The sequence below is a fragment of the Capricornis sumatraensis genome, chromosome 14 (genome assembly GCF_032405125.1).
Source record: "Capricornis sumatraensis isolate serow.1 chromosome 14, serow.2, whole genome shotgun sequence".
In the NCBI taxonomy this organism is placed as follows: domain Eukaryota; kingdom Metazoa; phylum Chordata; class Mammalia; order Artiodactyla; family Bovidae; genus Capricornis; species Capricornis sumatraensis.
Genome location: NC_091082.1, coordinates 12,174,793 through 12,198,272, shown reverse-complemented (window position 1 = coordinate 12,198,272; position 23,480 = coordinate 12,174,793). Strand labels below are relative to the sequence as shown.

Genomic DNA, 23,480 nt, shown 5'->3' with positions numbered 1-23,480 from the left:
GAGCTATGTTAGCTGTTTCTCAAAACTCAGATAAACTAAATTCTAGAAAATTAGCTAGGTATTTCTTCCCTGCATTGACCAGAGCAGGTGATTTCTTCAGGGTTACAGATGGAAGGACAGTCTGCTTGAGTGAGCTAAACAGTGTAAGTTCTTGATAAGTTCTGTCTGGTTTTCCTTGAGAAAATGATTTTGTGCTCTTTAAGTAGTATAAAGCTTAAGGTGTCAACAATTAAATCTGTGTTTCTATTTTAAAGTTCTGCTTCCTTGCCTGGAATTTGATGTGAACATTTGTTATAGATGAGCATCAGATTTTGTGGGTTTAGTTGTTTTCTCATCTGTAAGGTTAAGAGGGTTAGTAGATCATCTCAAAGGTGTGGTCATTTTCATCTCTGAAATACTGTTCATTCCGTGATAGCTCAGTTGGTAAACAATCCGCCTGCAATGTGGGAGACCTGGGTTCAACCCCTGGGTTTGGAAGATTCCCTGGAGAAGGGAATGGCTACTCACTCCAGTATTCTGGCCTGAAGAATTCCATGGGGTCGCAAAGAGTTGGGCACGACTGAGTGACTTTCACTTCACTTGATCTTTAGAATGTTATTCAAATATTATTGACTTGGTCTTAGATAGTTGCTGCTATAAGAAAGAAAATATATTTGGGGGGTAGAATTACTACTGTTTAGTAGAAGGAAGTTGATGATCAAGAGAGAGGAAGAAAAAAAAAATCCTATTGCTTGAGTTAGCCGTTTTTGGTGCCAAAAATAGATCTTTTCTTGTTCTTTGTCTAGCTTCCAACTTTACCTTTCATTTTTGCATCTTGCTGCTGCTAAGTCACTTCAGTCGTGTCCGACTCTGTGCGACTCCATAGACGGCAGCCCACCAGGCTCCCCCGTCCCTAGGATTCTCCAGGCAAGAACACTGGAGTGGGTTGCCATTGCCTTCTCCAATGCATGAAAGTGAAAAGTGCAAGTGAAGTCGCTCAGTCATGTCCGACTCCTAGCGACCCCGTGGACCGCAAGCCCACCAGGCTCCTCCATCCATGGGATTTTCCAGGCAAGAGTACTGGAGTTTTGCACTTTATACCAATGCAAAAGTGAGGACTTATCTCAAAGCCCTCTGGTGGTCATCCAAGAATTGGTTCATGTGTAACCAAGTTACCTTTAGAATCTAAATATAGTGATTATATCAGCTTTTAAAATAAGAGCAGGCACATAATTGAAGTTTTTGTGTTCCTATAGTTTCTATTTTAAACATTTGTTTTCCTTACTGGGTTACAGTTCTGTTTTCTAGTATAAATTTTTAGACTTATTTAGATAGAACTCCATGTGATTTGAGTGATAGAAATTGATGGAACTTGAATGGTGGATTTAAAATAGCTAGTATTGCTACTTTCTCTGGCCTAAATGGTAACTGGAAACTGTATCATAGAGTTGGAAATAATGTTAAAATCCCTATTTTGACATTGCATTTTAGTGAAATGAACAACAAACTCTTGAACACAATCTTTCTAAATAATACTAGAACCAGACACAATGCTTTTAAGAGGAGTGATTTAATCATGCTGTTCAGATAAATAGTTCAAGAGTGTTGTGTAATCAGGTGGGTTCAAGACTGCAGTGGTATTCTGGATGAAACAGGTTAGTGGTTACAAGAAACAATGGCTACTGTTTATTGGATAATTGTGTGCCTGGCACTCACGGCATCCTTGAGAGACAGCTGTTGTTATTTGTCTTACAGGTGAGAAAACTGAAGTTCAAAGAGGGGAAGTAACTGGGAGACCCAGGATTTAAACCCAATTTTAAAATCCATGTTTAACTTTTATGCTATATTGAAATTTTTAAATTTAATTTATTTTAATTGGAGGATCATTGCTTTACAATGTCTGTATTGGAAATTTTGTATTGTCCTCCCAGTTTGAGTTTTTGATGTTCATTTTACACTGAAGAATTGGTTTTGGCATTTGATAGTTGCTCCAGAGGTTAAGACTCCGTGCTTTCAGTGGCATCATAACATGTTTGTAGTTTTCCTGTGTTGAAAACTAGGATTTTTTTTCTAAAAAATATTTTTTTCTAAAAATATATTGATATGAAATATGAGACTTCCTTGGTGGTCCAAGGACCTTGGTGGTCTTTGTTGCCAAAGCAGGAGGCTAGATCAAGGAACTAAGTAAGATCCCACATGCCATGCAGCATGGCTAAAAAGAGGAAAATGTACTAAATAATTTTTTGGCTGTGCCAGGCGACTTGCAAGGTCTTAGTTTCTTGACCGAGTATTAAACCCTGGACCACTGCAGTGAAAGTACGAAGTCGTAAGCACTGCCAGGAAATTCCCCTTTCAAATCTCTTAAATCTAAAATAAAGTTTTTTAGTTTGGAGAAAACGGAATTTTCTTTTGTTGTTAAGAGCAGTGGGATTGAAAGTCTGATCGGTTAAAACCTCCGGTGGCACATACATCCTCCCTTCTGTTGCCCTTTCTCACCCTAATCCTTTGGAGAGGCCAAATCCATTCACTCATCAAACCTGCCTTGAATCTGATGTTCTAAGTGAAGGAGGGACGCCTCTGTCCTCAAGAAGTTCACGTTTAAAAGGGGACTCAGGCATTAGTGGTTTATGTAGTGTCAGTAAGGGATTAAAGGTGTTAAGAGGTGACGCTGTAGCTGATGTGAACGAGACTGATAACGAATGAATAGCATTCTAAGCAAGGAAGCTGCAGGACCAGGTGGTAAAAAAAGAAAGAACCTGATACTTGGTTGCCTTCTGGTGTTGATTGTTAAGGGGCGAGAAATGAGATCCAAAAAGACTTAAGGAGCTGCTGCTGCTGAGTCGCTTCAGTCGTGTCTGACTCTGCGACCCCATAGACGGCAGCCCACCAGGCTCCCCCATCCCTGGGATTCTCCAGGCAAGAACCCTGGAGTGGATTGCCATTTCCTTCTCCCATTCATGAAAGTGAAAAGTGAAAGTGAAGCCACTCAATCGTGTCCGACTCTTAGCGACCCCATAGACTGCAGCCTGCCAGGCTCCTCCATCCACGGGATTTTCCAGGCAAGAGTACTGGAGTGGGTTGCCATTGCCTTCTCCAGACTTTAAGGAGATTGGATAATTAACCTCTAGAGTATTTTCTAGAATTAGATTTCTAACAGAGCTCTTAAAATTTGGCCCTAGGAGCAAAAAGTTCAGAAAATATTTGGGTGCCTACCTTTTACCTGTTCTGTAGCACCAGTGGGGACATAAGACATAACTGTTACCTTCAACGAGCTCAAATTAGTGACGAAAACAAATGGTACAGCAGTATGTGTTAAGCTGTGTGATGCCCAAAAGGATCATTGACTATTTGAATTTGACAGTCATGGTTTTCATTAAACTTTGGTAATTGTGTTTAATTTTATAGATCTTTCTAGCAACTTAGGTCATCAGTTCCAACAGCTGAGGAACTGGGGCCCAGAGAGTAAGTGATTGGCCTGAAGTTCTAGAACCAGAACCTGGAATTCCTCTTGGCAGATTCTGTATTTATCACTACATAATTCCTTTGTAAAGAGTGTTTCTAGGGATACACTAGAGAAGTGTAACTATCATTAGCAAGCAGTTAGAAAGTTCTTTTATCTTGAACCCATACTTAATCTGACCACCAAATGTAACGTGTTTTCCCTTTTGCAAGTTAAAAAAATCCCAATTTATTCAGTTCTTCATATGAAGAAGGAAGAAGGAGGAGAAGAAAATGTCTACACACTACAGTATTCTTGCCTGGAGAATCCCCACGGACAGAGAAGCCTGGTGGGCTACAGTCCATGGGGTTGCAGAGAGTCAGACACAACTTAATGATTTAAGAACCACAGTGATCCTTTTCCATTATGATTACTTGCCTTTATACAGTATCATAGGATATGTCTATTGATCCCTGGAAATTGTACCACATTTTAGCTGCAATTCCACCAGCGTGGATAACCTAAAATTATTACGCCTGCAGTTTCAGAATCTGCACATAATTATTAGAAGTTGAGGTTTGAAACTCCCTCTCCTGGATCCTTTCCCCCTGCTTCAGTGTCCCATTTTCTTTGAAACTAAGTAATGCAGAAAATGGTCGTCTTTGCATTGGGTTCATAATGTTGTTTTTCATGGTGTCTGTCATTAAAAATCACTATTTTGCTAGAACATGAATATTTACTAGCTCCCGAATAGTTTTTTTTTTTTAATTGTGGTAAAGTAGCATATTTACCATCTTAACTTTTTTCCCCGATTCTTTTATATCATTTTATTCATCTGCTTCTGGCTGTGCTGCATCTTTGTTGCTGCGAGTGGGGGCTGCTCGCTAGCTGGGATGCTCGGGCGTCTCTGCGGTGGCTTCTCTGGCTGCAGATCCCAGGCTCTAGGGCTCCCAGGCTTCAGAAATGGTGTACACGGGCCGATAATTGTGGCGCACAGACTTAGTTGCGCTGCCACATGTAGGATTTTCCTGCATCAGGGGTTGAACCCGGCCTCCTGTATTTAAAGGCGGATTCTGTACCACTGAGCCACTGAGAAAGCCCCATCTTAACCATTTTTAAACCTACGGTTCAGTCGTTAAATACATTCACATTTTTGCGCATTCAGTCTCTAGAACTCTTGTAAAACTGAAACGATACACATTGACTTCTCCACCTTCCTCTACCCCACCCCTGGCAGCCACCATTCTACTTTTTGTCTCTCTGCATTTGACTAGGTAACTTATGTAAGTGGAATTAATAGTCATGTTTTTTAAATTGACTTTCCTAATAGAATGGTATCTTTAATATATAAACTCAGTTTCTTAAAACATAGTTACAATATATTTTATGATTTTGCATCTTGACTCATTGAGGCAATAAAGCCAGAAGATAATTCATTATTGGTAGACTAAAGAAAAACAATGCGAAATTCCTTATGAGTCCTTTTTCTCTCTTAAATCAAGTGTGTGTCCACAGGGCTTCCCTGGGGGCTCAGTGGTAAAAATCCTGCCTGCCAGCCCAGGAGGCAAGCGTTTGATTCCTCGTCTGGGAAGGCCCCACATGGCCCAGAGTAGCTAAGCACGGGGCCGCAGCTCATGAGCCTGTAGCTCTCAAGCCCAAAGGTCCTAGTGCCCGTGCGCCATAACACGAAGCCCCCACTTACCCCAGGTGGAGGAAAACCTGTGCACAACAGAGACCCAGAACAGCTTGAAAAAATGCGGCCGTACCCTCTTGCACATCTAAGCCCCGAGCATGTGTTCAGAATTCACTCCTACTCTATCATTTTTGCATATTATATAGACATTGCACCTACACTCGAATTCTGACTGCCCTGGTTTTCCTTTTAAACGGTGTCTTAATCTATTGTTGTGCTGTTATTTAGTCACTAAGTTGTGTCCCACTCTTTGCGACCCCATAGACTGTAGCCCACCAGGCTCCTCTGTCCATGGTATTTCCTAGGCAAGAATACTGGAGTGGGTTGCCATTTCCTTCTCCAGGGGATCTTCCCCACCCAGGGATCGAACCCCTGTCTCCTGCATTAAGTGGATTCTTTACCACTGAGCAACCTGGGAAGCGTCTTAATCTATAAAACCAGGAACAGTCCTCAGCTTAGGTTTAAGTGCAGTTGGTGGTATGTTTCTCTTAGTTCTTTCAATTCATTTGTTCAATTTCCCCTTAGTTACAGTGCATCTAAGGTTCTTCAAAATGCCAGGCTGTTTGGATACTAACATGGAAGCTCTTAGATCTCTCTTAAGGCAGAAATTTTAAACTTCTGGGTTTAGAATATGAAGTAGAAAAATGGGAATTAAATTTGTTTGAGATATTAAAGATGCTTTACCTAGGAAGAAATACTTTTTAAAGTACTTTTAAGTAGGGCTTCCTTGGTGGCTCAGAGGTTAAAGCGTCTGCCTGCAATGCGGGAGACCTGGGTTCGATCCCTGGGTCGGGAAGATCCCCTGGAGAAGGAAATGGCAACCCACTCCAGTATTCTTGCCTGGAGAATCCCATGGACAGTGGAGCCTGGTGGGCTACAGTCCACAGGGTCGCAAAGAGTCGGACACGACTGAGCAACTTCACACACACACACACAGTACTTAAAGCTGAGCGCCGAAGAATTGATGCTTTTGAACTGTGATGTTGGAGAAGACTCTTGAGAGTCCCTTGAACTGCAGTCAGTCCTAAAGGAAATCAGTCCTGAATATTCACTGGAAGGACTGATGCTGAAACTCCAATACTTTGGCAACCAGATGCAAAAAACTGAGTTGTTGGAAAAGACCCCAATGCTGGGAAAGACTGAAGGCAGGAGGAGAAGGGGATGACAGAGGATGAGATGGTTGGATGGCATCACTGACTCAATGGACATGAGTTTGAGCAAGCTCTGAGAGTTGGTGGTGGACAGGGAAGACTGGCCTGCTGCAGTCCATGGGGTCGCAAGGAGTCAGACACGACTGAGCGACTGAACTGAAAGGACTTAAAAATCACTGAGCCAGGCAGATACATAAACTTGTTCCTTTAATAAATGCTCTTTAGGGGAGCTTCCTGGTGGTGTAATGGGTAGGACTCCGTCCAGGCTTTCACTGCTGTGGGATGGGAGCAGAGATCTGCACGCTGTCAGGTGTGGCCCCAAATGCTCTCTAATAAAGAGCATCTTTATATGTCTCTTTGGCTGTGCCATGTCTTAACTGCAGCATAGGGAATCTAGCTCCCTGACCAGGAACTGAACCTGAGTTCCCTGCATTGGGAGCACTGAGTCTTAACTGCTGGACTACCAGGGACGTCCCAAAGAACAGCTTTTGAATGAATCAGTTTCTTCCATTCCCTTCTGTGTAAAGCTTAACTTACAGTCACCATAGTTTGTATATTATAATTGACTGTATTATATTTAAAAGCTAAGACACTTTGCCGTGAAAAAAAAATTAGTAGTAACCTTATTTATCAGGAATATGTGTGAATAAAGTAACATTTACAGTTTTGGTTTGTGTGTATATGGTATCAGACTCTGTATATAAAGAATATATGGTACTGTGGCTTATTTCTCCATTTTATGTACTCCTGGGAGGTTGTTTTGTTGGAAAGGATAATATTTGAGCTATCCCTGAGATGAGCACTATAAGAATTGTCATTTGAAATACTTTTGTTTTAAGCTATGCTTTCCTATAACACAATGTGACATTCTTTTGGCTGAGGTGACAGCTTTTTGAAAAAAATAAATTTCAGAGGGCTAGTTCTAATTCTGTTTATGAAATAGAAATGTGTGTTCTAATATCTTAGAAAAGTCCTATATTTTTATGATCTTGCTTAGAGTCTTTTCTTTTTACAGAAATAGGAAGGTCGTTGATTATTCACAATTTCAGGAATCCGATGATGCTGGTAAGTTTTATGATTTCAGTAAGTAGTAAATTGAACTGATTAGTGGAAGAATACCCAGCTTATTTATACTTTTTTTTATTCTTTTGAAATAATTTTTAATTTTTAGACTATTTTGACATATATAAATTACATCAGTCTGTGTCACTCAAAACAGATGTTGAACCTGCATGGATTTTCATTTTTCCTTAGTAAATCATTGATAATAAACACTTCAATAATTTTTTTTCTTACCTAGTTTTGGAGTCTAAAGTTTAAATGTTCAAGAATTCTTATACATTGTTTATCAGTTAATATATCTCCTGCTATAATCACGACAAAACTCATACCTTGTAATAGGGAGCGTGTATGTATTTTGCATGATGAAGTAAGATGAGAGTGTTTTGTGAAACACCTTTGATTTGTGAACTAACTATAGAGAGGCTAGGGTATTGTAAATCTTAGCCATGAAAGGTTTCTTTAGAATATGTCCTTACTCTCATTTTCAAGATGTGTTTACTGTTCTTTTTTTCTTTATTTTTTTAATCTAATTTTACTTGATAAAGATAATACTATATGCTTTGGGGAAATGTGGGAAATACAGCAATGTGTAAAGAAGAATAAGAAAAGAACATAACCCAGCTTCCCAGAGGCAATACTTGCTAAATGTTTTTGTTTACTCATTTAATCCTTAGCTCAGTCCTGTTAAAATGGGGTTATAAGTATTGTTATTTCCATTTTACCGATAAGGAAACTGAGACAAATATTATTCAAGGTCCCTTAGCCCTCAAGTAACCTTTTTGTTTAAAAAGGCTTTGGTCTTTTTTTTCCTTTTAAAAATATAGCTGACATCTTTCTGTAGAATTTTGGATTCTGTGCCTCTCCCAGCTGCTGCTACTTAGCTTTCTTGTGTTATGAAAAGTTTATGCTTGTTAGTGGTTGTGTGGTATTCCATAATTTATAATTATTCAACCATTTAATAGTTGCTGAAGCTTCACACTGTTCTCGATCCTCACGATTATATATAATGGTCTAGCGAACAGGTTTGGAAATGGTCACTCTTTAAGGTTTTATGGCACTTTTTGAATTGAGGGTGTTTTCTTCAAGTGTCAGAGTGTGCTATATATAATACTTTAGCTTAAAAGTAATTTGCTTGATAACAGTAATTGTGTTAGGATTGTAGAATTGTGGGTTCTTTACATTCTAAAATGCTTATAATATAACCATGTTACTATAATAGTAAAAATAAATAAATACAAAGATGTGGAAACATTTAAAGGCTTTAACAAATTAAAAGGGTTAAATATAAAATAAGAGATATTTGACTGTGAGTATATTAAAGTATACACATGAGAACTAGAAAGCAATAGGCAAAAATAAGAATGACTGAGTCAAGGTGGAACTAGAGTAGAAAAGAATTTTTTTTTGTAATGAAAGAAAATTATTTAGGAATTCTGCCTTCTTAGCTGTTAAACAGCTTGAGAGAATTATCTCAGTAAATACTGTGGTGTTTTTGATATGTAAAAATCATAATATAGTTCATTGAATTTGAAATTTTTTATCTTCATAAATAAATTTTATCTTCATAATCTATTTAGATGAAGATTATGGAAGAGATTCAGGCCCTCCAGCTAAGAAAATCCGATCATCTCCCCGAGAAGCTAAAAATAAGAGGCGATCTGGAAAGAATTCACAGGAAGATAGGTAAGAGGCATTGCTAATCCGTTTCTGCCCACACTGCCACCACTCTAAGATGGGGGTGGTCTCTGATCTCTAAACTGGTGGACTCTTCAGTTACTTTGGGAAAGTGCTTTTGGTGTTGTTTTTGTGTATTTCATATTATCAAAGCATGAAGTGCTTTGATTCTAGAGGTTAGCCTCTTTAAGGTCATGGAGGCTTGCTCAGACTCAACCTGGAGTCTCAAGTGAGCTCTGGGAATGATGGAATGATTTTGTTGCTACTGCAAACCTCTGAACAAAGGCAGAAAGATTGTTTAAGTATGTACTGATAATTTGTTGCCCAAAGATACTATTGGCATTTTCACTGTAGAAAGAGCAAAGAATAAGTGACCTTTCCTATTCAGAAAATCACTGGCACAAATCAATGACAGAACTATAGCTAAAGCTTATAGAATCTTAAGTTGCATTGCCTGCTGAGTATTATATAATCAATCCTACTTTGTTTAAATAATTTAATCATTTTGAGCTGTTCCCTTTCCCTTCGTTTTATAAATGAGTTCAGATGAGTTATATTTTTAACTGTAATTGCCTCACAAGACCAAGGAACAGTAGCTTTCATCTCTGCTCTTACAGGTATACATGTAAGCTCTCAAATTCAGTGTAGTATAACTATACCAAGACCTTCTTGATGGTGGTGGTGATGATAGTTACCATTTAAGATTATTATGTGCCAGTATCTATTATGTGCTAATTTATAATCATTATCGTTTAATTCTCACAAAACCTTTATTAGGGTAAGTAACATTAACTCAGAGGACTCAGTGATTTATCTAAGCACTGGCAAATGAACCAACAGGTTTTGAAACCATGTCTACTGGACTCCAAAATCCATTTTTTTAACCATTAGACTACACCACTTCCAAACAATACTATTAAGTATGAGCATTTCGAAGAAATGAAATGATAATTCTCATTAGTTCTTCTGAGATATTTACTTTTGAGCACTAAAATCAGTAACAAAGCCCTGAGTAGAAGTCTTTCATTCTGAATTCACAGAAAGCTAAATTTAATACATTTACCTAGCATTTTCTGTTTGCTTGAGTCACTAACCTGTAATATTTTATTTCCTGGAGAATTTCAGAAATGTGGAAAATTTTTTAGGAAAAATAAGATAAAATTTTACTGTAGGAGGATAACTCTTCCATAGTTTCATTAATATATCTAATTCAGGTTTTTAAAATAATTTTTTTTGATGTGAACTATTTTTAAAGTCTTTATTGAATTTGTTACAGTATTGCTTCTGTTTCATGTTTGGGGTTTTTTTTTTGGTCACAAGGCTTCCACACCCCATGCATTGGAATGCGAGGTCCTAACCATTGGGCCATCAGGGAAGTCCGTACTCCAGTTTCATACAGCAGTCCGACTTAGAACTGTCTTTTATTGTATTTATTTTATTGTATTTTCCCTAGGAATGAGCATCTTCATTGCCTATCATGTCTCATCAATATAATTGATATCTAGACTACATTTTTCATTGTTGCAATCATTTGGTTTTATTACTCTCTCCTATGTGTCCAAAAATGGTTGAAATACAGTTTTTGTTGCCATTTGTATTGTCTCATATGTTTATTCCCTCAGACCAGTATTATGTTGATTTTTCTGTTGGTGTCTACTTAAAAGTTTAGCTATTACTTCACTTTAAAGGGGCTCAAGGATTAATGGTCTCTATAAACTCAATAATAAGATAGAGAAAATGATATCATTCTTCATCATTTAATAGACTTGTGAATTAAATGCTTATTTTGCATAAAATATTTAGATAGAACAGTCACGATTTTCAGAATTACAGTATATTTAGATCAAATTGCTTAGTAAAGAAATGTATTTGGTTTTTCCCTTTGCTTAGGAATCTTGGGCTCAATAGTTTGTCATTTGAGTGTGATCTAGGGAATACCAAAAGATTTACCGAATCTGCTGTTGAGAAACAGAAGGCTATGAAGACAGTTTTGTGTATGGTTTTTTGGTTGTTGTTTGTCAGGATTTCTCATGGAATCAAAATTTTTAGCACTGAAGAGTACCAAGTGAATTGCCTACGATACAGCTAATTAATTTATGACAAAGACAGAACACTAGACACCAGATTTCTAAGTTAAAATTTGTGAGGATATAAAATGTGCATCTTTGTGACATAAAAAATTTTTTTACAAAATTTTCCATTTAACTTTGAAACTCTTTAACTTCAACCCTGCAATGATCTTTAGCTTGCTTTTATTTCCTTCATGATGTAAGGCAGGCCTATGTGTTGAGATTTCTGATAGGCAGCGTGCTGGACTCCTAAATATTAATATTAGGAGATAATTTATTTTCATTTCGCTTTAGATAAATTTCTGGGCACCTTGTAATAATTATAAAGGTGCTATCCACTAATTTGCCTTCTTTACCATCATTGATACATAACATGGTTTATTTTCATTATATTCACACTCTGTCTCTGACAATGAAGTTTTTTTCTTATTAAATGTTCTTGTAAACCAGGGCTTATGCATAGGTGAAAAGATTTAGCCTGTGTTGAGATACCTTCGTTTTTTCCTTTGGGTCTTCAAAGGAAGCAATATTTTCCAAAAGTGGATAAAATTGTTCTTAGTCATCAGTATCTCTATGTATTAGGGAAATAATGGAAGCAGTTTCACTCCACAGCCTCTGAATTATTTTATGCATAACAGAGCTTTTCTTTAGCATTCTTCTCCAGTCAGATTTCTAGAGATTTATGTTCACTTGGATTTTGACCGAAGACTTTTAAACTTTTCCCTCTTCTTCTTATAGTGAGGACTCAGAAGAAAAAGATGTGAAGACTAAGAAGGATGATTCTCATTCAGCAGGTAGTAAACAATTTTTAATGTAGTAGCTGTTATTCTATTTATATATTTATTTTTTGGGCATTTTGATAAGTGGTTTCATAGTAATGCCAGGCTCTGTGGTAAATGCCACGTTACAAACTGAGTGTTTCCGTCTCCAAAGAGCTGACGATGATTCTTAGTCCTGCTGGCTTATTACTGTTTCCTGTGAAATTTATTTTTTTTTTAGCATACTTATGTCTATCCCATCCCAGGACTTCTGATTCAGTAGGGGCTTTGGGGTGTTGGGGATGTTGGGGCTTTGTTTTTTAAAAGTATTTACAGATTATTCTCATGCATAATTGAAATTGTGCATAATCGAAATTGAAAACCACTTACATGAACAAATAAAAGATATCAAACTATATAGAATATATATAATACTAAGTGAAATCAAGGTATAAAATACAGGAAGTGATGACTCTGGGTTGAAAAGCAAACAGTGATTAGTTTTAGTCTGACTTTTTAGCTGGGAAGAGGTCCTTTGAAACAGTAGCCACAGAGAAAGCTTTTTTGTAAGAGTTTTAGCTTAAAAGAATCAATTGAAGAGACTCTGAGTAGATTAACTGTTAAATCCTGATTATTTGTTGTTGGTATTTATTTTTTAAAGTTTAACTCAAAAGTTCAAGAATTGAGAGTTCTACCTTGCTCCCAAACATGTTAGTTTCAGTCTACATTCCCATGGTATTTAGGTAATATGTAAAATGTAGACAAAGTTCCACTGAATTTGCCCTGCTGAGCTATTTTTTTCTAATCATTTAGTTAATTTGTTTATCTTGGGCTGTGCTGGGTCTTCACTGCTGCGCAGGCTTTTCTGTGCGGCGGGCTGGCCCTAGGGCACACTGGCCTCAGTAGTTACGGCCCCCGGGCTCTGGAGCTCAGGCTCAAGAGTTGTGGTGCAGGGGCTCAGCTGCTCTCCAGCACGTGGGATCTTCCCGGATCGGGGATCAAACCCGTGTCCCCCGTATTGGCAGATGGATTTTTCTCCGCTGAGTCACCAGGCGAGCACTCCACTGAGCTGTTTTGCTTTCACTTGTTCAAGTCTGCTAAATGATTGTCTGAAAAGAAATTGTATTAACTTTTTGCACTATCTAGTAATGTTGTGATAATGTAACATACACTTTTATTCAGTAATTTGAATCTCTTGTGTTTGTAAGCATTTGAGCACTTCAAGATGAATAACTCTGTACTAATGTTAAGCATACCTCCTACCAAGTGGGTTTAATTTTGAGTCTGCCAAAATCAACTCTGTTCTTGTGTCTGTTGTCTTCAGGTGAAGTTTTTGGTAGTGAAAGTGATGGCTTGAACACTGTCCATAACAAGGCTCATAAGACTCTAGTGTTTCCAAAAGAGTAACAGCTAAACCGTGACAGAATAAGGGAGCCTCAAAGTCCAGGAGCAGGGCTATAGGTGAAACTGACATAAATATAACTTGGTCTACAGACAGTAGGCTGGCATCCTGCCCTTTAAGTCAGATTTATGTACGACCACAACTATTTGCTGAAAAGTTTTTAATTAATAAACTATAGTATATGAGAGTAATTTTTTATTATAAAATTGTATTAAGATCTGATTGATCTAAATGTGTGTTTTGAAGATTTCCCTCTGTCTCTAAACTAAAATGCCCACACCTCATTCATTGAAAAGGGTAGTAGTTTGGCATTATTTTGAGTACTGTATGTTTTGTATTGTAGAATGAATATGTCGGAAAACAGTCTTCCCCTGTTCTACTATTTAAAATATTTTTCTTACTTTAGTTTCTAAAACCTGTGTAGGTAGGTTTGAATGTAATTGAGAATTTTAGGGTACAATAATAATGTAAGTTTAAAGCATGTTATAGGAAGCATCTGTTATACCTAAATTGAGCTTTATTATTACTTAAAACTACATGCCTAGGTTATTTTATATGTAATAGTGGGTGAAAGTGAAAGTCACTCAGTCATGTCTGACTGTTTGCAACTCGTTATCTGACTCAGTCCATGGAATTCTCCAGTCAAGAATGCTGGATGTGGGTAGCCTATCCCTTCTCCAGCGGATCTTCTCAACTCAGGGATCGAACTGGGGTCTCCTGCATTGCAGGCAGATTCTTTACCAACTGAGCTGTCAGGGAAACCCATAATAATGGGTACATACTCTTACTCAAGTTCCTTCTTTGAATTCTACCTCTCTTTTTGCATATTTCGTAGACATTTTTAGGAACAGAATCTTCCCTTTCTGAATGAAGTAAAGCTGCAGTTCATCTCTTACACCGCCTTTCCCAGTCACCTGTGAAACCCTAACCCTTTGATCATTGCATTGTGACTTTGATGTTGCAGAGGACAGTGAAGACGAGAAGGAAGACCATAAGAGCGTGCGCCAGCAACGGCAGGCGGCCTCTAAAGCAGCCTCCAAGCAGAGGGAGATGCTCATGGGCGATGCGGGCAGCGAGGAGGAGCAAGAGGAGGAGGACGAGGCGCCGTTCCAGGAGAGTGCGTGCCGCGCCTTGTGTCTTGGTTGTGGTTGTAGTTTGTGACCTCAGTTTTACTTCAGCAGTTTTTTGGATGCTCAGTGTTAAAATCAGCCCCTTAAATTAGATACTCAGTGTTATTAGAGAGGATTGTTTGATATCTATTTATATTTTAAGAAACTCAGAGATTCTCACGATTATTATCTGATTAAGTACATCAAATAAGTACCCAAGTACTGATTAAATACTCAAATAGTGATTAAGTACATCATTCATTCTCATATACTGAATGAACCATTGTTAGAGTAACAATTACCTGGTGGGTACTGTGTTTAAGATCTGTATTTTGTCCTAGTGGAGAAAGGTGTAGACATCTCCTTGCAAAAAAGGTGTTAACAGAATTTAGATGTTTCACCGGTTAGTCAGATTAATTAATTGTATGTATATTTGCTTTGTATGTATGTTTCTTACTTTGTTTATAGTTGGGCCAAACGCACCAAATCAGTTCACTTTCATTTTCCTGGTCTTATCAGGACTATATGGAAAATGTAGAACTACCAAGAGTCATTTGATGACTTTAATTTTTATCCACATTAAGCCTAATCTCTTCCTGTTTTTCTGCCTCCTCTTCAAACCAGTCAGTCATGGAACCCTCATGTGCATGTTAAACCATTTTACAGGTGGGGCCAATGACAGCTCCAGCCGAATTGGTAGTAGAGCTGCAAATAGAACCCAAGAGTGTCTGACTTCCAAATCCCATCCTCCATTCTTAGCGCTCTCTCCCTTTGTTCACTTGGAAGGATGTATACATTAAGTTGGACGTTGAAATTCTTCTTTCCTCTCAGAAGATTCCGGCAGTGATGAGGATTTCCTAGTAGAAGACGATGATGATAGTGACTATGGCAGTTCAAAAAAGAAAAACAAAAAGATGGTTAAGAAGTCGAAGCCTGAGAGAAAAGAAAAGAAAATGCCGAAGCCCAGGCTAAAGGCCACAGGTGAGCTCTGCAGAGGTCAGGTTAAGTCACCAATGAACGTTCTCTACAGAAATCCTTCAGTAGGGCTTGATAGTGACCACATAACAAAAATAAAAGGACCCTGTCTCCTGTGCCTGGAAGTGTCACTCACTTATTATTAAGGGCTCCAGCCCCTCTAGGAGTCTGGCGGCTTGGCCCTGCTCTTCAGCTAATGCTGTACAGAAGGCAAGATTTGGGAATAACCTATTCACACTGCACCAGCTTAGCTATTACTGCCTGTTTTTTCCCACTGATATCACAATCCCAGCAGCTACTAAAGACTGAAAATTGCGAAAATAAATACCTACAGTAATATATTTAACTATTCTGATTTGTACAGAGAATGAAATCACTCTTGACAGCATAGGTTCATTTTTTTTGAGCCCTTGTGGTTTCTGTCAGATATTCTTCTGGGTGAAGCTAGTTTGTCATTAAATCAGAAAGCTGGATTTGCCTTTTTTTTTTTTTTTTTTTAAATTCTGGCAAATAGAACTTTTATTAATCATGTCTTACTGTTTGATGATGATGAAAGTATTAAAAGTTACTTGATGGGGACTTCCCTGACCCTCCAGTGGTTAAGACTCTGAGCTTCCAGGGCAGTGTGCACGAGTTCGATTCCTGGTGAGGGAATGAAGATTCCACATGCAGCATGGCCAAAAAATTTAAAAATAACAGGTATTTGACGGCTTTCTATTCTGGTTAAGTTGCATCCCCTCTTCTTCACTCAAGTTTTAAACATAAACAACTGACAGTTTTGCAAGCCACTAAGGATGTTATGTAGTTTCTATAGCATCTTGTTTCTTTATTACAAACATTACTGTTAACATAGTAGTGTTGGCTAAAAGTGTTTGAAAACCAGTACCCACCTTCATTTTCAGTAAGTCAGAGTGTCGTCTTTTGATTTTTTTTCTTACAGACTGTTCTGTAGCTGATTTTTGTTAAAAACGTTAGATGTTTCTTCCCTTCCCCAAGTTGGTATTTTTCTTCTTTCAGTGACGCCAAGTCCTGTGAAAGGCAAGGGGAAAGTGGGTCGCCCCACAGCTTCAAAGGCATCAAAGGAAAAGACTCCTTCTCCCAAAGAAGAAGATGAGGAACCAGAAAGCCCTCTGGAAAAGAAAACGTCTTCAAGCCCTCCACCTGAGAAATCTGGGGATGAAGGGTCTGAAGATGAAGCCCAGTCTGGGGAAGATTAAAAGTGATGATGGTCTGGGGAGAGATTTTATTTAAAAAACAAAAAAAAAAAAAAGAGAAAAAAGAAAAAAAAAAAGAGGGAAAAAAAAAGAAAAGCTACTTAAGATAGAATATGGTTTTGGCTATGGCTTGACTCATGGGCTTTCAATGCTTTTTTTCCCTTTTGTTGAAAATAACATTTTCTTCTTTTCTTCTTTTTCTTTTTTTAAAGAAAAGCATTGTATGTTTAATTTACCTTTTTTGTCTATTGGTCTCTTCGTCATGACCCCCTCTTCCCCCTCCCCCCCTTTCCCAATGAAAGCCATGTTAAATTAATCACTGGATTGACTGCTTCATGTTTTTATTTTTAATGGAGGGTATGCCACAGTTGTAAAGCAATAAGATTTGAGGTAAACACTATGAAAATTCTGCTTTTTGCTAAATGGTAGCAAGTTGAACAGGAATCAAAAAATGTAGAAGGTTTAGTTAAAAGTTATTGCTTCTTTCTCTACCTGAATTAAAAAATCAATTGTCATCTAATACAAGTTTATATTCTATATACAAAAATACGGATGTCTAAAAAATCATGATGTTACACTTCCACTGATGGGGCAGGTAGGAGATAGAGATGAATTCTGAACTGCTACTAAAGGTGTTCATGTTTTATACTGTGGGGGCAGGGAACTGAGGTTACCTGACCCTGTTTGGGGATATAGGTTTGCTTGTTTTTAGTTTCATCACTTGTTATCTCTAGGAGACTCGGAGCCAGTGATCCTTTTATTCAGCTACAGTCTTTAAAGAACTTTAAAAAAAAGCAAGGGCCGCCAAAACTTAAATCTTTCTTAATTTCCTATCCAAAACTCAAATCTTGCTTGATTTCCTATTTCGTTCTCTAATGGTTCATGTTTTTAAATATATATATGTATCTATTCTGTTTCTTGAATAAAAAATTTTACCAAGGATCAAAAGAAGAAACCCTAGAATTAAAATGGGGAGATCTATATATCACAGTGGATTTCTTCTCAAAATGATAATGTTTAGGTTTTAAGCAAAATAAAGTGCCAGTTAATGTGAAACTCAATCACAAAGACTTGAGATTTTTGCTTTATGGAAACAGAGAATTGAAATTCTTTTATGCTATAAATGTGCACTCAGAGTCCATGAACCATGCTCTGCTTTTACTGAGGGGTAGAGTGTTTTCCTGTCAGACCTGTTCTTCCCGTCTCTTGGTAGAAACAAGGTGTGGAGCGCATCTCTTGGCTTCCTGCTAATGCACAGGGCACTCCTGCACAGCCCACTCGCAGCGCCCACCAGCCCTGCTCCAGGACATGGTTTCTCCTGGTTCGGTTCTGCACTTCATATCCTGTACTTGATGGGAGTATGGGACATGCTGCTCCGACACTGTTCAGTTAGCGTTTGTCTTTATACCGGTGCCCTTGCTGACCGCATGTCGCTTACAGCAGCAGTTTACGGGGCTCTGCAGAGCGGGAGAAACCATGCATCCAGGAGGCCTGTGTGCAGTGGGTAACAGACCAGTTACACGCCTTATGAACGTAGTCAGGAGACAGATCGGTGGGTTTGCTTCTCCACATTCTGATACCATGAGCTAATGGGGGCAAGGTTTAGGGGGTCTTAGTGTGCTAACAGGCTTCCCAGGTGGCTAAGTGGGTAAAGAAACTGCCTCTAATGCAGGAAACGCCGGAGATCAGGGTTCGATTCCTGGGTTGGGAAGATCCCCTGGAGAAGGGCATGGCAACCCACTCCAGTATTCTTGCCTGGAGAATCCCATGGACAGAGGAGCTTGGCGGGCTGCAGTCCATAGGATCACAAAGAGTTGGACACGACTGAAGCAACTTAGCACAGGACACAGTGTGCTGATAAACTGAGAAATTAGTGAAATTTAACCTCTGCCTTTTTATCTAGATTTGCTTCCTCAGTATATACTAATGCAATTTCGTTTCTATCTGCTGTTACAGCATATTTTTCTCTCAAACAACCTGGCTTTCCTACAGATATTCATAGAAAAAAGGTTATTTAAGGAGTGTTTTTAAGATACTGTAAGGAATATCCTTATTCTGGTTTTTTCTTTTTTTTAAGGAAAGCACCAGTGGCAGAGTGTCGTTTCACTGTTGCACTGTGGAGGTTAAAGAATGAATTTGGAGATTTTAGTACTCAGCCAAATATGTAAAACTTGAACATAAGTAGCAATTGGACTATTATCTTTCATGATGGTTGACTTTACAGTTGTGAACTTTGTAATGCGGTGTTAAAGACTATTCTGTTTGCTTTATTGGTTTGTTCAGGTATTTTAACCAGAAGGTTTGTGTTCACATGTTTTAAAAAACCTGTCAGTGTTTCCACCATGCACTTCTGTTTTTAGGGGTTTATAACTAAGTCTTAACATTCCTAGTAACGTGTGCTTTCCTCGCGAAGACTAGGGGGAAGGGTCTTTTAAAACTTTAGCCTTAGTATTTTATGTAACAGTCTCTTTACTATAGTAATCTGCACTAATGTTTCTGTGATGTATGCACATCCTTTAGAGTAATCGCATCCTCTAGGTTATTTGTGTGCATTTGGTTAGGCTTTTTGTTTGGGATCCCTTTTTTAAAGGTTAATTCATGAGATTATAAAATGTATATTTCTAATAGACTGGAAAAAAGGATCTGTGTCCCCAAGAGAGACAGGCTCTGAATGACCTTTGTTTTCTCCAGTTTTGCTGATGATTTAAAACACTCTGGTCTTCCCCTCAAATCACGCACGCAACCAGGACAGCTGTGGCGTCTCAGCTGGGAACAGGTGCTCAGGAGTCAGGCTGACAGTGGTGTCAGGACAGGTTATGGGACGGGCTGCTAGTGACTGCCCACTGGCACCGCCCCTGGCTAAATGCCCCCTTTCTCTAGAGCGCCTCTGAGGAGGCGGCAGCGGCAGTGCTGCTGTCTTGGTTGGCAGCTGCTCAGGAGGCGGGACATTCCCTTTGAAAGTGCTCATCGGTGTTATCTCAGTTCTCCGTTAGCTCTGTTAGGGTTACCTCTGGAACATGGACTTCGGCAGCTACGCTGACTGACACTACATTCTAGTTCCTCAGATGCTTTTCTCAGACCTCCCTCCCAAACCCACACACACACAGAGCTAGGTAGCCTGCACCTTGTATACCTGCTGTAGCCTGCTGCTGCTCTTCGCCTTCCCCACCTCAGACTGTAATCAATGGAGTGGGCTCGAAGGATACGTGTTAGTTTTCGTAAGGGTAGCTTTGTCCTGCGTTGTAAAACATTTCTGCCTCTCATATCTCTGCTCCCTATTGAGTCCAGGTAGGAAAATTAATGGGTGTGTTCCTCTTCTAGGGAAGTAGTGAGTGGAAATCTTTGCATCTGGAAGAATAGTAGTTGATTTTCCATTATGGAGCTTTTGGTAACCTTTTTTATTTTTTTCTCATAATAAACTGGTTTGTTCCAGGCTCAGCCCTCAGTTCAGTACTTATTCTTGGTACTGGTTCAAACAGCATTTTCTTACAGGTAACTAATCAAGAGTGGAATTCGAGGTTAACAGTCCATTGAAGTGTTTTGACATTCTTACAGATATGATCAACTAAACTGAACTTGACACTTTTTTGAGGCTAGTTTTTTGGGGTTTGTTTGCTGCAAACATTGAAGTGACAGTGAGTTTTAGAGTCCTTACTGGGGGAGGGAATAGTGCCTGTTTTTCCTTTTCCTTTTCTGTAGAAGATGCTTTGAGGGTGTCAGAAAGGCGGGAGCTGAAATTAATCCCAGGAGCTACAGGGAAAGCTGTGTAAAAGGTCATGTGACCATCGTGGCTTTTATGAAGAGGGAGTTTTGATTGGAACACTTCTTTCTGTGCCTGCATCACCAGTAGCTTAGCAGTTTGGAAAGGCAGAAGCCTGGCCTCCGGTTTTTATGACATTCAGATAGAACAAGCAATATTCATTTTCTGTCAAGGGATAGCTCTTGAGGTTAGAGAGTTGTCCTTTTCTCTGTGCATGGAGCTGGGTTTATTTGAAAAGGAGTTATTTTATTTGAATTTTGGGACGTCAAACTACTTCAAGCCAAATTTCAATCCGCAACCCATTTTCCCTTTTTCTTGAGATAAGCTTGATACAAAATAGGTTTTCTTGACTCCCAAATCCCTAGTTACACTTTTTTCTCAAAGCCTAATTCAGAATTCACAGTGGTGCTTTCTGTGTATTAACCACTATTGGAAAAAAATCCCTGTAAACCTGCCTGTTGCCATGCCATGGAGTGACTGGACTGGTGACATCTGTGCGGCATGCTTTGTGTGGCTGGTGGGACGCCACCATTGTGCATACACTTTGTACATCAGGGTGAAGGGAGGGTTTTCTAGATTATGGGGGGAGGGCAAAATTGGGATTTTTTTGTTGTTGTTGTTCCTTTTTTGATGGGATGTAGGGGTATAGTACTCAGTTTATGCCCTAAATAACTTGTATAAAAATCCCTGAAGTATTGTGTGGGCGTGTGTGTGTGAGTGTGTGTTTGTTATATGTCTGGCAATTAAAACTTTGTCTTCTGGAAATCAGCGAATTCTTTTTTTTTCCTCCAGAAGTATTTGTTACAAGATTTGTAAATAAGAGCTCTACTTAGTTTGTTTACCAAGAACATGTTGCAGCAAACCTTTTACACCTAATTCCCACAAGGTTGAAGTAACGACTTTTAAGATTTGCCAGGTTAAGCAGCAGCCAGGTTCTCAGGCATTGTTGGCCTTGATTCATCTTTCAGACTTCATTTTGCCAGCCCTAAAATTCCCAGTCTTCCTTAATTGAGGTCCTTAACCGTTTATGTTCTAGAAGCAGGAAGGGTGAAAGAAAAGAACCAGCTTAAATGTATGGAATTGTCCATGGGCTGAGACCCGGGCACCCCTCAAGACTGTAATGTTGCTGGGAATACATGATCAGACACCAGAGGGCTGGGCGTTCTCGCAGCACCTTAACAGTGCTGATCCCTGCAGCATGGTACTAAGGAAGTTACAAGTTTGAATGTAACCACTTCTTTAAAAGTTTTTTCTTTTACTTTAAATGAAATGGGGGTTGAAGTGAACATGATTTTGTTGACCATGTCCGTGACTTCTAGATGCAACATGCATTGGTAGACTTGTGCGATGGTCTTTTGTGATACTTAATTTTTACATATCCCAGTCTCTGTATGTATCTGCATAAACAAAGATAAAACAAACTCCTGCTTTCTTTTACTGAAGGGTTTCCAGGACTGCGTGTCTGTTCCTGAGCTCTGTTTTAAGTATGTGTATCCTTTGCTTGTATTTTGTATTAAAAAATAAGAAAAAAGAACACTTTATTGTTGAGCATGTTGGCATTGTCCCTTTTATTTTTTTTTTCCTCTTTTTGGGACATATGAAGCAAGTTATTCTTTTTCTGTATCTTTTTTTCTTTTGTAAACTTTTTTTGTTTTGTTTAAAAATGGCTTTATAAAAGGGCTTTTGTAACCCAGATGCGTGCTCTGTGTACTTCTTGTAATACTCAAGCAAATACACTGATTTACTATACAGCTGGGCACCTTGGCCTGGCACCTCCCAGTCTAATTTGACTTTAGGGGGAAACTGCTAGATGAAAGAATTATTTTAGCGGTGACCATCACTGTTGTTGGTAACAGGAAACGTATGTTTTGTCTTAACTAGGATTAGAGTTAGGAATCAAGAAACAGACTCATTAACTTTTGATTAATCAGAGGAACAGGAAGCTGGGTGCAGGAGGAATCCTAGTTAGTGTCTTTTCTCACGTTCATGTCCAGGTTATGAAGTCTTACGAGGGCAAAATCCTTTCAACAATCATATGTAATGAAGAATAATGTTTATATGTGTAAAATAGGCATTTGCATTCAATTTCAAATACCTGTAAGAATTACACTGTCTTGCAGTTTACAGTTAACTATTATTACCTCTTTGATGGAGAATATGGTACAAGATATTGTAGGTATTAGAGATTTTATCCTTTTCAGCCTTTCCCCTGATTTACATTCGGGCCTTGTCATCCAAACGTAATTCACATACAAACTCACCTTGGCTTTGAAATTAAGTGCTTTTCGCATGCTGTTACCCTTTAGTGACTAGCTAACTTGGCATTTATTTTTTATAGAGTTGTTTGTTTCAAGCCAAAGTTTACTTCCTAAGAATGTTGACCAGCCACTTTTCCTTCTGTCGCTGTTTTATGATTAACATCAGATTTCTGCTTGAGCACAGTGCTGAAGAAATAGTCTGGTTTACAGGACTTCAAAGGCCATCAGGGCAACAAACACCAGAGGCGTAGTTTATATTTGGTGAGACACATTTGGAACTCCCTCCCTCCCTCGACTCCTATCTGTGAGCATTACTCTACAGTAATTTAACGTTGCAGCTCATTTAAAAAACTGAGCATTTTTAAAAATTTATTTTTGAGAGGATAATCACTTAACAGTAACATATTGGTTTCTGCCTATGAAGCATTTCTATTTACTTAGTACCTCTTTCAGTTTTCCCAACAACTGAGATTGCTCAGATGTTCCTCCAATTTTGTAGAAAATAAATTGGTTCAGGTAGAATGTGATTTAATGTGGCTAGTATGTGACAAGGCTTCGGATCAGGTCATTCTTTAAACTGTCACAGCTGTTGGTTCTAAAACCAGCTCCTTCGTACTGATGATAAACTTTTTAACATATTCCTCAGCATCACTGGAGAAGGCGATGGCACCCCACTCCAGCACTCTTGCCTGGAAAATCCCATGGATGGAGGAGCCTGGTAGGCTATAGTCCATGGGATCGCTATGAGTCGGACACAACTGAGCGACTTCACTTTCACTTTTCACTTTCATGCCTTGGAAAAGGAAATGGCAGCCCACTCCAGTGTTCTTGCCTGGAGAATCCCAGGGACGGGGGAGCCTGGTGGGCTGCCGTCTATGGGGTCGCACAGAGTCGGATACAGCTGAAGCGACTTAACAGTAGCAGCAGCATCACTAAG

At 38.9% G+C, this 23,480-nt stretch overlaps 1 protein-coding gene across 2 annotated transcripts in view; it reads left to right on the top strand.

Annotated features, from left to right (window-relative positions):
- Nucleotides 1–21,960, top strand: part of NUCKS1 (nuclear casein kinase and cyclin dependent kinase substrate 1) — a 31,991-nt gene extending 10,031 nt beyond the window's left edge. The window contains exons 2-7 of one of the 2 annotated variants that reach the window (XM_068985853.1): nt 7,278–7,327; nt 8,902–9,007; nt 11,806–11,861; nt 14,192–14,344; nt 15,171–15,317; nt 16,329–21,960. In XM_068985853.1, coding sequence (XP_068841954.1) covers nt 7,278–7,327; nt 8,902–9,007; nt 11,806–11,861; nt 14,192–14,344; nt 15,171–15,317; nt 16,329–16,528 — 712 coding nt within the window. In that variant the 3' untranslated portion in view covers nt 16,529–21,960. Of the gene's footprint in view, nt 1–7,277; nt 7,328–8,901; nt 9,008–11,805; nt 11,862–14,191; nt 14,345–15,167; nt 15,318–16,328 lie in introns of both variants that reach the window. The other variant, XM_068985852.1, reaches the window with a different exon arrangement.
- Nucleotides 21,961–23,480: the final 1,520 nt, after the last annotated feature.